The sequence below is a fragment of the Macaca nemestrina genome, chromosome 10 (genome assembly GCF_043159975.1).
Source record: "Macaca nemestrina isolate mMacNem1 chromosome 10, mMacNem.hap1, whole genome shotgun sequence".
Classification (NCBI taxonomy): Eukaryota; Metazoa; Chordata; class Mammalia; order Primates; family Cercopithecidae; genus Macaca; species Macaca nemestrina.
The window spans coordinates 15,934,574-15,952,619 of record NC_092134.1 but is presented as its reverse complement, the minus strand read 5'-3'; the positions used below and the strand labels follow the sequence as shown (position 1 = coordinate 15,952,619).

At 45.3% G+C, this 18,046-nt stretch overlaps 1 protein-coding gene across 4 annotated transcripts in view; it reads right to left on the bottom strand.

The window, feature by feature from the left end:
• The window catches only part of LOC105495113 (nitric oxide synthase 1), a 147,155-nt gene that overhangs the window by 55,180 nt on the left and 73,929 nt on the right, over window positions 1-18,046 (bottom strand). For all 4 annotated transcript variants that reach the window (XM_011764385.3, XM_011764337.3, XM_011764352.2 and 1 more), the window contains exons 6-10: window positions 17,010-17,172; window positions 16,144-16,235; window positions 11,645-11,786; window positions 8,587-8,726; window positions 2,599-2,773 (exon numbers count right to left, since the gene is read on the bottom strand). In XM_011764385.3, the coding sequence (XP_011762687.1) occupies window positions 2,599-2,773; window positions 8,587-8,726; window positions 11,645-11,786; window positions 16,144-16,235; window positions 17,010-17,172 (712 nt within the window). The remainder of the gene's footprint in view (window positions 1-2,598; window positions 2,774-8,586; window positions 8,727-11,644; window positions 11,787-16,143; window positions 16,236-17,009; window positions 17,173-18,046) is intronic.

Genomic DNA, 18,046 nt, shown 5'->3' with positions numbered 1-18,046 from the left:
GACATGCGTGTTACAGCTAAGGCAGAAGCAGGAGCTGGTGTCAGGAGCAGGGAAGACCCAATAGCAAGTGCATTAATTAAATCCCTGCTTTTCACTTCCTCTGTCAATACTAGTCACTGGTGGGAACCCAGGTCTCATTATGGGACTAGAATGCAGCAATTTCTTGGGTTTGGGTAAACTGCTCCCAGACCCAGCTGTCAACGTTTGTACATCATGGCAGATGGAATTGGAGGGTCGGGTGGGAGAGAGGCTCATTTCAATTACCCGGAGACTACTCTTTGCAACTGAAATGTAAACAGAAATCAGAGAGCAGACTTGTTAACTCACTCTTCGAGGCTGAGGCATTAGTTTCTGCTTGGGGTCTCTATCAGCGACACATTTGCGGGAAGTAAGAAATTTGTTGCTGCTTTCCATAAATACATATAAAGCTGGAGTGTATGACAGAGGAAAGTACACACACAGAGGAAAGTATGTATAGAAGAACAATGCTATTGTTATTCTATGCATTATTTTGGTTAAAAGAATAGAAATTAATTGCGGGGGGGTGGGAACTCCTTAAAAAACAATCCCCAAATGCAAGTTGAGCCACATCTACAGAAACCGCCTAAAACATTTTTTCCTTCCTGCCAGAAGTTTGCACGCATTAGTGGTTGTTTAGGCTGGGCATGGTTGCTCACCCCTGTAATCCCGGCACTTTGGGAGGCCAAGGTGGGTGGATCACCTGAGGTCAGGAGTTCGAGACCAGCCTGGCCAACATGGTGAAACGCCATCTCTACTGAAAATAATAATTAAAAAAATTAGCCGGGTGTAGTGGTGTGTACCTGTAGTCCCAGTTACTTGGGAGGCTGAGGCAGAAGAATTGTTTAACCCGGGAAGTGGAGGTTGCAGTGAGCCAAGATCGCACCACTGCATTCAAGCCTGGGTGACAGAGCGAGACTCCAATCCCCTACCCCCCAAAAAAAAGAAAGAAAGAAAAAAGAAGTTTGCATGCATCAGTGGTTGTCCAGAAGAATCTCCTAGGGAACATTGCAAAAATGCAGATACCCAGGGCCCACCCCAGACCTATGACATCAGAACCCCGATGAGTGGGACCCAGGCATTGCGAAGCCCCCCAGGTACCCTCCAATGTGTGGCAAAGCTGAGGATCCCTGGCATCTGTTTTCCACAGTGATACCAGTGGCTTTTTTTTTTTTTCTTTGAGATGGAGTCTCGCTCTGTCGCCCAGGCTGGAGTGCAGTGGCACAATCTCAGTTCACTGCAACCTCCGCCTCCCCAGTTCAAGTGATTCTCCTGGTTCAACCTCCTGAGTAGCTGGGATTATAGGTGCACGCCACCATGCCTGGCTAATTTTTCTATTTTTAGTAGAGACGGGGTTTCACCATGTTGGTCAGGCTGGTCTCAAACTCCAGGCTATGATCCACCTGCCTCGGCCTCCCAAAGTGCCGGGATTACAGGTGTGAGCCACTGCGCCCAGCCAACCAGTGGATTTTTTTTTTTTTTTTTTTTTTGAGACCGAGTCTCGCTGTGTCTCCCAGGCTGGAGTGCAGTGACGTGATCTCGGCTCACTGCAAGCTCCGCCTCCTGGGTTCACGCCATTCTCCCGCCTCAGCCTCCCAAGTAGCTGAGACTACAGGCGCCCGCAACCACGCCCGGCTAGTTTTTTGTATTTTTAGTAGAGACGGGGTTTCACCATATTAGCCAGGATAGTCTCGATCTCCTGACCTCGTGATCCACCCGCCTCGGCCTCCCAAAGTGCTGGGATTACAGGCTTGAGCCACCGCGCCCGGCCAACCAGTGGATTTTTAACAACACAAACCTGATGCTCGGTTCTGGGTTCTAATCTTGGTTCTGTGCCTTAGTTCCTGTGTGACACAGGCCCGATGCTTAACTTCTCTGTTTTTCGGGGCCCTCTTTTGAAACAAATCCAACAGCAGCAGAGTGTTGTTAGAGACATTTGCTGACAAAAACGCAGCAATCATGATGCTTTCACCGAAGTTGGGCTTCAGGAAGCACCGCTCCAGCACTTTTTAGTAGATACGGATGACTCAGCCCGGGAGGGAATCAGACCCTCCGCCGAGAAATGCTTAGAGTGGGGAACCACTGCCAACCTCCTCCCTTGTTTTTTAGAAAAGACACTAAATATGTCCCGAGTTTGTCAGTCATCCTCAAGCTCTTCTAACAAGATTTAAGACCGAGAGGCAGTGGAGTGGGGTGGTAATGAACTTGGACCATAAAGTCAAACCAGACACACGTCCCAGCCCTGCTGCCCGCTAGCTGTGTGACCTTGAGCTTGTCATCTGTCGAAGGCGGATTCTCATACCTCAAGGTTCAGGTGAGGATTAAATGAGAATGGAACACAGAAACAGTGCTTCGAATGGTGTTAGCATGTGCTATGTGCTATGTGTGTGTTTGCTGTCATTTTCATCGTTGTTAAAGACATGGATGCCCCTGGCATTTCCAGGGGCTTCTCTGGGATTGTAGTTCTATTCTAACCCCTTCAAGTTTCCAAGCAACCAAGCTCATCGTGGAGAAAGGGACTGCTGAGCTGGTACCCTCTCCTATGTGCTTTTCCGTGTGGTGACCAGAGAGGGTCCTTACCTCCAGGATATTGTAGCGGGAGTTGTCACAGTAGTCACGGACACCAATCTCTGTGCCCATGTACCAGCCACTGAAGGGACAGGCGCTGAACTCCAGGCCGCCAATCTCCAGGAGCATGTTGGACACAGCAGGGAGGCCGTACCACTTCAGCCCCAGGTCCTTGAACCACTCAAACCTGCAGGGAGTAACAGGGCCCAGCTCACCTGGAGCAGCTGTCTCATGGGCGGGACACCTTGAATCTAGAGATGCTGAAATGCCAAGGATTGAGTGGGACTGACAAGGTCAGAATACGGTTCCTGGGCCCTGCTTCAGATCTGTGCAATCACAGGTTCTGCAGCTGGGGCCTGAGAATGTACATTGTTAACATATTTCTCAGGTGTTTCAGATGGATATCCAGGCCTGGAAACTACTGCCTTAGGCTGCTGTCTCCCAAACCCACCCTGAAAGTGAGTCCAGGAGAAAGTGTGCGGACCTCTCTCCTGCTTCCCTGACTGAGCACCCTCCTACCTTCAGGGCCTTTGCACAGGCAGCCCCTTCCTCCTGGGATCTTCTCCCTTCCTTCTGTGCTTTCAGTTCTTACTCATACTTTAATTTTCAGCTAAAATCATGCTTATTCTGGAAAGCCTTCCCTAAGGCCCAGCTGGTCAGGGGATTTCATCCTAGGTACCATACATTTCCTTTGCATCACTTTATTAAAATTAAGTGGTTATTTGAGTAATTATGTGTATAAGCACTTCTTGTCATTGAGATCATAAGCACTATGGGGGCAGGGATTGAGTCAGCCCCCGAAGCTAGCACAATGCCTGGCCTGCATGAGGAACAATGAACTGTGCTGGATGAGCCAATAAGTGAATGAATAAACGTAGAGACTACATTTCACCAAGGAACTGGGTGAATTCCCAGATATCAGGCAGTGTCAGGAGCCTCAGCACACTTGCTCCCTCTCCAAGGCTGGGGCTAGGGTGAGGCAGGTGTGGCATTATCCTTGGGTGTAAAATTTAAGTGGGGGGAGCTATTAGGTTGGTGCAAAAGTTGTTGTGGTTTTGCAATTACTTATGAACCAATCTAATAGTTTCTCCCTCTCATGTTTACTTTTGCCATTAAAAGTAATGGCAAAAACCACAATTACTTTTGCATCAACCTAATAAAAACTCAATAATTAATATCAGTGCTATTATTTATCTATACAATATTTTAAATTAATGCAACATTTAAAAAATCAAAATGAATGTAGATATATGATGAACAATAATGTAGGATTCCACCCTACCTTTGTATGATACCTCGTTCATCTCACCCTAATCTCAATCCTGAGCTGGATCCTATCTTTATTGAAAATGTTGATATATTGTTCATCATGTGCTTTTTTTTTAAAAAAAAATTAACTTTGAGACCAGAAACTATAAAACTACTAGAAGAAAACATCAGGGAAATGCTTCAGGATATTGGTCTGGGAAAGGATTTTATGAATAGGACCTCAAAAGCACAGGCAAAAAAGCAAAAATAAACACACAGGATTATATTAAACTAAAAAAATGTCTGCAGAGCAAAGAAACAAGCAACAGAGTGAAAAGACAACCTAAAGAATGGGAGAAAATATTTGAAAAATATTCATCCACCAAGGGATTAATATCCAGAATATACAAGGAACTCAAACATTTCAAAAGCAAAAAACCCAAACAATTGGATTAAAAAATGGGCACTTGCTCTGAACAGACATTTCTCCAAAGAAGACATACCCAACGGATACAGGAAAAAATGCTCAACATCACTCATCAGCAGGGACATGCAAATGAAACCCACAATGAGATAACATCTTTTGCAGTTAGGACGGCAATTATAAAATGACAAAAAATAACAAATGCTGGTGAGGTTGCAGAGAAAAGGGAACTCTTAAACACTGTTGGTGGGAATATAGGCTAGCACAGGAGTATGCAGAACTGTATGGCAGATCCTCAAAAACCTGCAAATAGAACTACCACGAGATGGGTGCAGCACACCAACATGGCACAAGTATACATATGTAACAAACCTGCACGTTATGCACATGTACCCTAGAACTTAAAGTATAATAAATAAAAATAATAAAAAAAAAGAACTACCACAAGATCCAGCAATCCCACCAGTGGGCACTTATCCAAAGGAAAGGAAATCAGGTTGGGCACAGTGGCTCACGCCTGTAATCCCAGCACTTTGGGAGGCTGAGGCAGGCGGATCATTTGAGGTCAGGGGTTCGAGACCAGCCTGACCAACATGGTGAAACCCTGTCTCTACTAAAAATACAAAAATTAGCTGGGTGTGGTTGTGTGCGCCTGTAGTCTCAGCTACTTGGGAGGCCGAGGCAGGAGAATGGCTTGAACCTGGGAGGTGGAGGTTGCAGTGAGCCAAGATCGCACTACTGCCTGGGCTGGAGTGAGACTCGACTCTGTCTCGAAAAAAAAAAAAAAAAAAAAAGGGAAAGAGCATCAATATGTCAAAGTGATATCTACATCTCCATGTTTACTGCAGCACTATTCATAGTAGCCAAGATATGGAATCAACCTACATGTCTAACAACGGATGAATGGATAAAGAAAATGTGTGAGGTAGGCCGGGCGCGGTGGCTCACGCCTGTAATCCCAGCACTTTGGGAGGCCGAGGCGGGCGGATCACAAGGTCAGGAGATCGAGACCACGGTGAAACCCCGTCTCTACTAAAAATACAAAAAATTAGCCGGGCGCGGTTGTGGGCGCCTGTAGTCCCAGCTACTCGGGAGGCTGAGGCAGGAGAATGGCGTGAACCCGGGAGGCGGAGCTTGCAGTGAGCCGAGATCGCGCCACTGCACTCCAGCCTGGGCTGGGCGACAGAGCGAGACTCCGTCTCAAAAAAAAAAAAAAAAAAAAAAAAAAAAAAAAAAAAAAAAAAAGAAAATGTGTGAGGTAAAGAAAATGTGTGAGATACATATATATATGTATATAAAATATATATTGACTACAGTCAATAATAACGTAATTGTATGTTTCAAAATAACTTAAAGAGTATAATTTGATTGTAACTCAAAGGATAAATGTTTGAGGGGATAAATACCCCATTCTCCATGATGTGCTTATTTCACATTGCATGCCCATATCGAAACATCTTATGTACCACATAAATATATACATAAATACATATATAAAAATATATACACCTACTATCTACTCACAAAAATTAAAAGTAATAATTAAAAAAAAAAACTCTACCAGGTCTGGTATGGATTAAGTTCAAAAGAAATTTGGAGTCACGAACTCTAAATTAATTTCTCTCTCTCTCTCTCTCTCTCTCTCTCTCTCTCTCTCTCCACACTGGAATACCATTCAGCCATAAAAAAGAATGAAACCATGTCACTCACAGCAACATGGATAGAACTGGAAGACATTATGTTAAGTGAAATGAACCAGGAACCAACAGTTAAACACTGAATATTCTCACTCATAGGTGGAAGCTAAAAAAAAAATTCATCTCATAGAAGTAAAAAGTAGAACAGAGGATGCTGGAGGCTGGGAGGTGGAGGGAGAAGGGGGAATGGGGAGTGATTTGCTAAAGGATACAAAATTATAGCTAGAAAGGAATAAGTTCTACCGTTCTATACCACTGTAGGATGACTATAGTTAACATTAACATACATTTTCAAATAGCTAGCTAGAATAAAGGAATATTGAATGTTTCCAAGACAAAGGATAAGTGTTTGAGACAATGGGTGTGTTAATTACCCTGATCTGATCACTACACATTATATATATTAAAACATCATTATATCTCATGAATATATGCAATTATACATCAATTAGAAAAATAAAATGAAACATTAATTTTGATTTAAAAATATTGCATTCTTATATTTATCTTGATTATTATTGAGTGTGTTAGCAACCCCCTCGATTTTATTCAATCCCAGGTTTGAGTCTAGTGCCTCACAGCGGGTGTCCTTCACTCTCAAAGGGCAAATGCTGTTTGTGTTGCTGGCCTGAGACCTTGAAGCAACTTTTATGACTCCAAATTCCTTTTGAACTTGATCCACGCCAAGTTCTGTACAGTTTTTTTTATTATTATTTTTAATTTTTGTGGGTACATAGCAGGCACATGTATTTATGGGGTACATGAGATGTTTTGATGCAGGCCTGCAATGTGAAATAAGCACATCATGGAGAATGGGGTATCCATCCCCTCAAGCAGTTATCCTTTGAGTTACAAATAATCCAATTACACTCTTTATTTTAAAATGTACAATTATGTTATTATTGACTAGAGTCACCCTGTTGTGCTATCAAATAATAGGTTGTATTCATTGTTTCTAACTATTTTTTTTTTGAGATGGGGTCTTGCTCTGTTGCCCAGGCTGGAGTGCAGTGGCATGATTTGGGCTCAACTGCAACCTCTGCTTCCCAGATTCAAGCAATTCTCCTGCCTCAGCATCCCAAGTAGCTGGGATTATAGGCACGTGCCACCATGCCCAGGGAATTTTTGTATTTTTAGTAGAGATAGAGTTTTGCCATATTGGCCAGGCTGGCCTCGAACTCCTGACCTCAGGTGATCCTCCTGCTTCGGTCTCCCAAAGTGCTGGAATTACAGGCGTGAGCCACCGTGGCAGGCCTCTATTTTTTTTTTTTTTTAATATATCTCTTAACTGTCCCAATCTTCCCCTCACCCCCTTCCCAACCTCTGGTAACCATCCTTCTACTCTTTATATCCATGAGTTCCATTGTTTTGATTTTTAAATCTTATAAATAAATAAGAACATGTGATGTTTGCCTTTCTCTGCCTGCTTTATTTCACTTAACGTAATGATCTCCAGTTCCATCCATGTCATTGCAAATGACTGGATCTCATTCTTTTTTACGGCTGAATAGTAGTACTTCATTGTGTATCTGTGCCACATTTTATCTATTCACCTGTTAATGGACACTTAAGTTGCTTCCTTAGTGTTGCAGCTATCGTAAACAGTGCTGCAAGAAACACAGGTGTGCAGATATCTCTTTGATATACTGATTTCCTTTCTTTTGGGTATATACCCAGCAGTGGGATTGCCGGATCATATGGTAGCTCAATTTTTAGTTTTGTGAGGAACTCCAAACTGTTCTCCATAGTGGTTGTACTAATTTACATTGCCACCAACAGTGTACAGGGGTTCCCTTTTCTCCACATCTTTGCCAGCATTTGTTATTGCCTGTCTTTTGGATAAGCCATTGTAACTGAGGTGAGATGCTATCTCATTGTAGCTTTGATTTGCATTTCAATTGAGAGAACTGTTTAAAACTCTACAGGACTGGATCATCAGATCCTATAGAGTTTTAAACAGTTCTCTCAATTGAAAATGTGGGTCAGGTACAGTGGCTCATGCCTGTAATGCCAGCACTTTGGGAGGCTGAGGCGGGAGGATCACTTGAACCCAGGAGTCCAAGACCGGCCTGGACAACATGGCAAAACCCTGTCTCTACAAAAAATACAAAAATTAGCCAAGCATGGCGGTGTGTGGCTGTAATTCTAGCTACTTGCAGGGGCTGAGGCGGGTGGATCACTTGAGCCCAGCAGGTCGAGGCTGCAATGAGTCATGTTGGTGCCACTGCACTCCAGCCTGGGCAACAGTGGCAGACCCTGTCTCAAAAAAAAAAAAAAAAAAAAAAGAAAAGAAAAAGGAACAGGAAAAGAAAAAGCATGCTCACAACAAGACAGTATGGTGCTTCTGCTCTTTCAATGTTTAGGGCTGGAAGAAGGGCAGGTCCTTGTTAATGGCTTAGGAGTGAGATGGTTCAGAAAAGGTGGTGGTCTCCAGGCTGGTCAAAGAGGTCTTTTTGCTCCTTGAGGGAACTCACTCTGCCCAAGCCCGCAGTGAGGACAGGAACCAAGCCCTCCTTTCCCCTTTCAGCTTCTGTCTGGACTAGAAAGAAAGCCAGGGGGGATGGGGCTGGGCAAAGAGGGGCACTGGGCAAACCCACTCACCCTCTCCCACCCCTTGCCGGTCCCTCTTACTTGGGGTGCCTGATAGGAACTTCCAACACCAGCTCTGGAGGAATCTGGAAGAGCTCAGGGTCATTGCCGTTGGCCTGAAGCAGGAGCGGCAGGACATCAAAGCGGCCTCTCGGAGGTTTCCAGCCCTGCTGTATGCAAATCTGCAAGCAGACCCGGCCAGGTAACGCCACTGTACCCCACACCCTACAAACATGAGCCTTATGTGGGAAGTGGGGGTGGGGTGGATAGAGATCCAAATGCAAGCCCCCAGGAGACATTTCCTCTGGAGGCTCTTGGATCACGTCACCTGCTTTATAAAGTTCTCCCTGACATCATCATGTATTAGGTTGGTGCAAAAGTAATTGTGGGTTTTGCCATTACTTTCAATAGCAAAAACCACAATTACTTTTGCACTAACCTAGTAACTAGCATGATTTCTCATGGGCCCACAGGACAGAGGGCAAATCCTTCCTCTGGCACTGAGCATTGTTTTCCGGGTCTTCCCTGCCCACTGGAATTCCTAGAGGGCAAGGGCTGAATCTGACTAACAAGTGCATCTGCAGGTTGCCAGCTCTGTGTTTGTATTAGGTGTTGTAAGATACAAAGAAAATCTGCTGAATTTGATGAAGGCAGATGTATTAGAATTATAGTATAAAATGCACATGTTACAGCAGCTGTCCAATAAAAATATAATGCAAGCCACGTAAGTAATGAAAACTTTCTAGTAGCCACATTAGAAAAAAAAAACAGGTGAAAATAATTTTGATTTTATCTTTTTTTGCTAGGCTTCTTCAAATCATGGGAGAAAATAATTTTAATAATATACTCATCTAAAAGTTCAACAATGTCCTCGATATTAATATTAATTTATTAATAGTATATTAAAATATTACTATCACATATTCTAATTATATATTTGACATTAAAATTAAATATGTAACACACTTATTCATCCAATAAATATATCAAATAATACATTAAATATCAACATTAATTTATTAATAATAAATTATTGAGTGTATTTAAATATATTTAATATTAAAATTAAAAATACACTTATTAATCCAGTGAATCTATTCATTTGTTAATAAATATATTACCCTAATGTATCCATATTATTACTATTTAAACATCAAAAATGATCAATGGGCCGAGCGTGGTGGCTCATGCCTGTAATCCCAGCACTTTGGGAGGCTGAGGTGGGCAGATCATGAGGTCAGGAGATTGAGACCATCCTGGCCAACATGGTGAAACCCTGTCTCTACTAAAATACAAAAAATTAGTTGGGCATGGTGGTGCACATCTGTACTCCCAGCTACTCAGGAGGTGGAGGCAGGAGAATTGCTTGAACCCAGAGTTGCAGTGAGCTGAGATTGCACCACTGCACTCCAGCCTGGCAACAGGGCAAGACTCTGTCTCAAAAAAAAAAAAAGAAAAAAAAAAGAAAAAAAAAGATCAATGAGTTATTTCCCTCTCTTTTTTGGACCCAGACTTTGAGATCCAGTGTATATTTTGTCTTATGACACATCTCAACTGGGACTGGCCACATTTCAAGTGACCAACAGCCACAGGTGTCCCTATTAGGGCAGGGTTAGAGGGTTTCAAAATGTAAAATTACATGGTTAGGTTCGGAATGATTCTTTGTGCTTAGTAAAAAGAGGAAGCACCAAATCATGGTACACATCCTGCTCAGCAAGGTTTCCAGAGATGGAGCAAGAGGAAGAGTTTGGGGCGTTTATGTTCTGGTGACCACGAAGACAAGGTCAGCCAAGTACACAGTTAGTGCTCAGCCAAGTGGAGCAGGGAGTCTGAGCCTGGCTGCCTCTAAAATGGCACAGGTGCAGCTCCTGGTTGCCCTGGTTACAGTCCCCTCCTCATGAGAATAACATTTTCATAAGAAAAGCCACAGGCAAGTTGGCAGCCAGGAAGGAGTGGAGCAGCCCTTAGCTTTGCCAGCTACATTTTCAAGGAGATGCCACCGGGGAGGGGCTTGAGCAAAGGACAACAGTGAAATTCAGCAGGGTATGAGTTGGGTGATAAAGGAAAGGTGGTAGCAGGCCTGTGTGCCTGAGATCATTCTAGACCCGGGATGTGATTGTGCTGTCGTGTGGACATGGTCCGTATAAGCTACCATGTCTTACCTGTGCTACCTGCCCACACTACCACCTGGAAGGAACCCTGGGCAGGGAGATGGTGGTAGTCACTTTCCTGGTGGCTTTTATGAATTGACTTGGGCTACTAGTAACTGTAGTGATACTGGTGACAGGCAAAGTCAAGCCTACTCAAAGGCTCGGGTGGCTCAAATTGTCGTATCAACAAATGAATGAATGAATGATATGAAACTGACATATCTCATAACTCAGAAAAGGTGGATGCCAGATATGGCTTCCATTTCTCGGCTCTTCCTTTCCTGGTGAGAGGCAGGAGGTTTGGACTATAGTTCTAGCTTTTCTTCTCTACTCATTTAGCAGTCTTTTTTTTTTTTTTTTTTGAGATGGTGTCTCACTCTGTTGCCCAGGTTGGAGTGCAATGGCACGATCTCTGCTCACCGCAACCTCTGCCTCCCAGGTTCAAGCGATTCTCCTGTCTCAGCTTCCCGAGTAGCTGGGATTGCAGAGGTATGTGCCACCACGCCCGGCTAATTTTTGTATTTTAGTAGAGACGGGGTTTCACCATGCTGGCCAAGCTGGTCTCGAACTCTCGACCTCAGGCGATCCGCCCGCCTCAGCCTCCCAAAGTGCTGGGATTACAGGCGTGAGCCACCGCGCCCGGCCCATTTAGCAGTCTTGAATAACTCACTTGGCCTTAGTGAGACTCAGTCTACCCATCTGTGAAATGGGAGAACAGTTCCCATCAGGAGGGCTGAGTGAGGTAATGGCATGAAAGTGACCAAATGTCCAGCTGTAAAATAATTAGAATGGGGAACAGCCTGATGGAGAAGTAGGTTTGGAGAAGAGTAAACGACCCCATCGGCGGCTGTCCCTGTGATGACAGTATTAAGCCCGAAAAAGTCTGTGGATAAAAGTCTGGGGACGTAAGAGCCCATGTTGGGGCAGGGTAGGGGCGGAAACGCTCGCACCTCTGTGAACTGCACGTTGGCCGGGTCCCCCAGGGTGGAGCCGTCGGGCTGCTTGTAGCCAGCGTAGCGGATGAGCTGGGAGTTCCAGACTCGGAAGTCGTGCTTGCCGTCTGTCCTCTGGGGGAATATGGTGATGGCAGACCTGTGGTGGAGAGAGGGGAACACCCGGCATCAGGGCGGGACTTGCACTGTGAGAATATACTAAACATGGTGCCACCCAGGGCCACAGCCGCTTGACGCTCTGGGTGGATTACCTCCGTGCCAAGGTCCTCAGCGCCAAAGGAGCGGCGGTCGGAAGGGAGGGGCCATGCTCTGTTCCTCCACCGGAACTATGGTGTGAGGAAAACGGTGGAGGGGGTGGGAGGCCCCATGCCACCATGCTGAAGGAACGAATCTCTTTCTAGCTGGAGACTTTTAAATAATATTAACTTGAGCCAGTCTTCCAAAGAGTTATTTTGCAGCCAGTTATTTCCATGGCAACATCAGACCTTGTTTCCCCTTAAGAATGCACTATGTGCCGGGGGCAGTGGCTCACCCCTATAATCCCAACACTTGGGGAGGCCGACGCGGGTGGATCATGAGGTCAGGTGTTCGAGACTAGCCTGGCCAACATAGTGAAACCCTGTCTCTACTAAAAATACAAAAAATTAGCTGGGTGTGTTGGTGCATGCCTGTAATCCTAGCTACTTAGGAGGCTGAGGTAGGAGAATCGCTTGAACCTTGGAGGCAGAGGTTTCAGTAAGCCGAAATCACACCACTGCACTCCAGCCTGGGCGACAGAGTGAGACTCCATCTCAAAAAATAAAAATAAAATAAAAATAAGAAAAGAAAGCACTACAGGCCAGGCATGGTGGCTCATGCCTATAATCCCAGCACTTTGGGAGGCCAAGGCAGGCGGATCACGAGGACAAGAGATGGAGACCACCTTGGCATACATGGTGAAACTCTGTCTCTACTAAAAATACAAAAATTAGCTGGGCGTGGTGGTGCATGTCTGTAGTCCCAGCTACTCGGGAGGCTGAGGCAGGAGAATCGCTTGAACCCGGAAGGTGGAGGTTGCAATGAGCCGGGATCGCACCACTGCACTCCAGCCTGGCAACAGAGCAAGACTCCATCTCAAAAAAAAAAAAAAAAAAAAAAAGAAAAAAAAATAATAGTAATGCGCTGCAGAATCCGGATTCCAGTCTTCTCCCAGTCATCATTAATTCTCATCCACTTTGCCCACCCCCCTTACCAAACCAAAGTTTATAGACTTCTGATTAAAAAGCAATCAGCTTGCATTTGCATTCACATTTATTTATTTAAAAGAAAACTGCAGGTCACCAGCCATTGGCTTTGCCTGCCTAAACAGGCAACAGTGAAGGCTGTATTCTTTTATTAATTGTGGAAAGCTGTTGTCTGCTGAAGGTCCTATCTGGTGCCCTGGTCTCTCTGTTAAAAGGGAGATCAACAAGTATTAGGTGTTAACAATATCTTAGCACCAAACTGAGCCTTTCTCCTCAACATCATCATCAGGATTGGAAAAAAAAAAAAAAGAAAAAAAAAAAGGAAAATAACTTTCTCACAATGTAGTTCAATGTCATATTACGGCAGGAGCTCTTGCCAGCTGGACTCATTGGTCCCCCATCCCAGGCTATGGAAACACGGTCCTGGCTTCTTGTGTCAACACAAAGATGGCATCTCGGGTCCAACTCGTTGCTTCTAGATCTTCTCACATAAACATTTCTGTCCAGAACTGTGTCCCTGCTGATCCCCTTGGCTGGAACCCCCCTTTTCCATTTTACGTCCAAGTTCAAGACCTGATTCAAATCCGCTTCCTCCATACAGCAACCCCTGTCTCATCTAGTTTCACAGGGCCTTCTTTCTGAGCATGGTTTTTAGGTCTTACTCTCTACACAAGACAATGTAGCATGTAATTCTGCAGGGGTGATGCATCACAGCTGAAGGTGAGTCTAGAATCCAGGCTGAAGGCCAAAATCACATGGAGTCAAAGATGCTCTTAAAGATCTCTTAACAGAGGCGCCATCTTGGAGATGAACACAGAGTGAGTCAAACAGTTTTCCCTCCAGCACTAAAACACATTGCTGTTTCTCTGGTTGAACATCCGATAAAGGGTGTTTGTGTAATGCGGATATTTTTAAAGTGTGTTTAGAAACACCGGAATCACACACAGTGAGTGGGGTGTGATGCCTACTCTATGTGCAGAAACTGAGACCAACGGAGGAACCAGAACACATATCTATGCCTCTACTCTCCTGCATCCCTGAGCACAGTGTAAACCTGCATCTCTCCCTCTCTTCTCTCTGCTATCCTTCCCCTCTTATGCATAGATTATTCCTATAACATGATATACATTTTTTTTTTTTTTGAGACAGTCTCACTCTGTCACCCAGGCTGGAGTGCAACCTCCACCTCTGCTCACTGCAACCTCCACCTCCTGGGTCCAAGCAATCCTCCCACCTCAATCTCACAAGTAGCTGAGACTACAGGCACACTCCAGCACGTCCTACTAATTTTTTGCATTTTCTGTAGAGATGGGGTTTTACCACATTGCCCAGGCTGGTCTCGAACTCGAGCTCAAGTGATCCATTCACCTTGGCCTCCCATCTTGCTGGGATTTCAGGCGTGAGCCACAGCGCCCGGCTGCATGGTATACATTCTTACATAGTTCTCATCGTTTTCAGACATGAGGGTTAAAAATTACAAAAAGAAAAAGAATCTGCTGAATGTTTTCTTTAATAGATCTCACAAAGACCCCCTAATACAGCAGTGAAAAAAGTGGAGGTGCACTGCTGGGCTTGGGGTGACGATGCCCAGAGCCTGCTCACAGCCCCATGTGAAAACTACCAGAAGAGACTAGGCGTGGTGGCTCACACCTGTGATCCCAGCTCTTTGGGAGGCCGAGGCAGGTAAATCAGCTGAGGTCAGGAGTTTGAAACCAGCCTGGCCAACATGGTGAAACGCTGTCTCTACTAAAAATACAAAATTTAGCTGGGCATGGTGGTGCGTACCTGTAATCCCAGATACTCGGGAGGTTGAGGCAGGAAAGCTGTTTGAACCTGGGAGGTGGAGGTTGCAGTGAGCCGAGATCGTGCCACTGTACTCCACCAACCTGGGTGACAGAGCAAGACTCTGTCTCAAAAAAAAAAAAAAAAAAGGAAATACACCAGAAAGCCCAAGAACCCATAAACTCCTTGAGGACCTGGCCTAACCAGGTCCAGATACACGGGAGGGTTCTTTAATATTCTTTAAGGGGTGAGGCCTCCAGGAAAAGAGTTGCCTTGGGAAAGAGACCTAAATACCAATTCCTCATGTGGGTCCAGGCTTAGATTACAGGCCCTTTTCTTACTGGTGAACTCAGAACATTGGCAAACCCCATTTCCTTCTTAAGGAAGAGAAGAGACACATCCAAGAAAACTCATGCTTCATGCAGAGAAGCCACTTTTGGATGAACTCAGTGAAGCCCGGAGGCTTGTGGGAATATCCCTGCAGTGATCCTGTGTGGCTCCAAGATGGGACTGGTGCTCAGTGGCTGGGAACAGATGCTATGGCAGCAGTGAGCCAGCAGAGTCAACAAGTGTAGCCGGCTGTCTGTGGGGCCCCAGCTGTTCCCTTCCACCTGTCCCTCTCCCAGCTGAGACTTGCCAGCGTGGCCGCCACCAGCCACGTGGATGTCTGCCTGCCTCGGCCTGCTCCCTGTGGCTTTGTTCTTTGTATTGTTGAAGAGGAGTCCAAGGCGTGGCTTGGCTGGGTGGAACCTGAAGGGGCAGTTCCCATCACATTGGCAAGAGAAATTGCCTTTTAAACCAAGGAAGATTTGGTTTGGTTTGTCTCCAGGCGACAGAGCAAAACACAGTAAAAGCAGGTCACCACCAGCAATAGGATTTTCCGATTCCTGGGAATCTCAACTATTTGTTCCTGTCGTCTCCACGAAGGATGCCGAACTGTGGGTTGAACATGATGTTTGCTGCTGTACTTTTGCCAACCACACAGGAGTCCACTTGCCCCAGAAAAGAAAGAACATGGGATGGGGTATGGAATAAAGATGCTGGGGCCAGGCGCAGTGGCTCATGCCTGTAATCCTGGCATTTTGGGAGGCCGAGGCGGGTGGATCACTTGAGGTCAGGAGTTTGAGACCAGCATGGTCAACATCATGAAAGCCTGTCTCTACTAAAAATAAAAAAATTAGCCAGGTGTGGTGGCGGGTGCTTGTAGTCCCAGCTACGCAGTAGGCTGAGGCAGGAGAATCGCCTGAATCTGGGAGGCAGCAGTTGCAGTGACCCGAGATCACACCACTGTACTCCAGCCTGGGCGACAGAGCAAGACTGTCTCAAAAAAAAAAAAAAAAAAAAAAAAATGCCAGGACACCTCTCCCTGCTTGGCCTGTCTCCCTGAGATGACGAGTATTTCCCTGGCAGGTCAGCTGACTCCAGAGTCAAAGTACAATGCTGTGGGGACTTTTGACCCCCTGCTCCCCAATGCCCAGCTGGTCAGCTCACCTGAGGTTCCCTTTGTTGGTGGCATACTTGACGTGGTTGCAGATGTAGTTGAACATCCCGTGGGCTGTGGTGCAGTCGCGAGCATCGAATACCTGGAAGAGGCGCAGGGTGGAACTGATTGCCTCTTCTTTCCCTCCCTAGTTCCCCAGCGTAATCTTCCCATTTTAGGAGAACCCAGATCCCACTCCAGCTGCTGCTCCATTGGTGAAGTGGGCACCTCATTACTGAGTCCCAGGCTGCATTTTATATTTTCTCTTTTCTATCCTAATCACCAAGGCCAATTTGAGCAGGAAAAAAAAAAAATCCCCTGAAAGTAGGCATGGCATGTAAGTGAACATGGGAAAGGATTAGTAAATGAAGGGGAGTTTAAATGTGTTGGTTACATTTTCTGTTAGGTTACTAGGGATTAGGGATTAAAAAAAAAACAACAGAACAAAAATCAAACAAAATCCCCCTGATCTTGATAACAAATCTACTTCCAACTTTAAACTATTTCCTAAAATAAAATCATAACCAAGGGACACAGAAACAAATGCCTTCAGGGAGTAGGCAGATAAATAAGCTGAGTAGGTGCAAGACAAAAGGGAATGGTGAGGTCTGTGGTCAACTGAAAAGTATAAGCCCTCCCTTCCAAGAGATATGCAAGTTCATTTTTGCAAAAGCACTGTGTTGGCTAAATAAGACATGATTATCATCTAGAGCTGGCTGTGATCTTAGAATGTGGGACCCCATGACCACCATCTGATAGGTCACCATGGCCACCAGGTACACTTGATAGAACCTTATCCTTTTTAAAGCTCCATCCACTCCCATTCCCCTCTTCCTTCATTTATGGGCTCTTCAAGGTATCTGACTTCACCACCTACCTGCAGCTTGGACCACTGGATCCTGCCCACACAGCGTGAGGCATTCCGCCAGGCATGCTTGGCCCCGTAGATGAGCTCTGTATCCTTGAGCTGGTAGGTGCTAGTGGTTTCGATCTCTTTGTTCACCTCTTCCAGCCTTTCCATGTGGGCTTTGGAGCCAAATCTGAATGAAGAGGAAGGGACATGGGAACATCACCCCGTCTTCTGAATTAGAAGTTGGTGGAAGGGGAGAGCTATTCCAAGAGGCTGGAAGCTACAAAAAATTCCAAGTTGACTTCTGGATGCAACAGTTTGATTTCTGGATGCAAGATAAAGCAGACACTGCAAACTCAAATGCCCACAAAGGCTGAACATTGTACATACAACTCAACCAGCTGGGTGGGGACTGTGGCAAACAGGTGAGCCAGGCCTTTTCCAAAGCAGGCAGCCATGACTCCACTCCTGCCACTTGTCACCTGACAGGAGCAGGGGCCCATGACTGCCAAATCTTTCCAGAGAAACTGGAAATCTGACTTTTAAAGGGAACTCTTCTAATTTTTAAATATTGGCAATGAATTCAATTTTAGAAAGTTAAAAAAAATTTCTACGAAAAATTTTTGGTTTACAGAAAGGTATATAGGATAATATAATAAACCCCCATGTCCCAAGCCTAAAAAATAATGTAATAGTTTCTTGGGGAAGGCTTCCCCAAGGTAGACAATTCTCTCCCCAGAAGTGACTGCTATGTTGAACCTGGCATTTACCATTCTCACACACTTGTTTATATCTTTGCCACATGTGTATCTATCCTTCAACCATGTACAATGTCATTCTGCATGTTTAAAGCATTCATATAGGCTGGGTTTGGTGGCTTACATAATCCCAGCACTTTGGGAGGCCGAGGAGGGTGGATCACTTGAGGCTAGGAATTTGAGACCAGCCTGGCCAACGTGGCAAAACTCTGTCTCTACAAAAAATACAAAAATTAGCTGGGTGTGGGGGCGCATGCCTGTAATCCCAGCTACTCAGGATGCTGAGGCAGAGAATTGCTTGAGTCT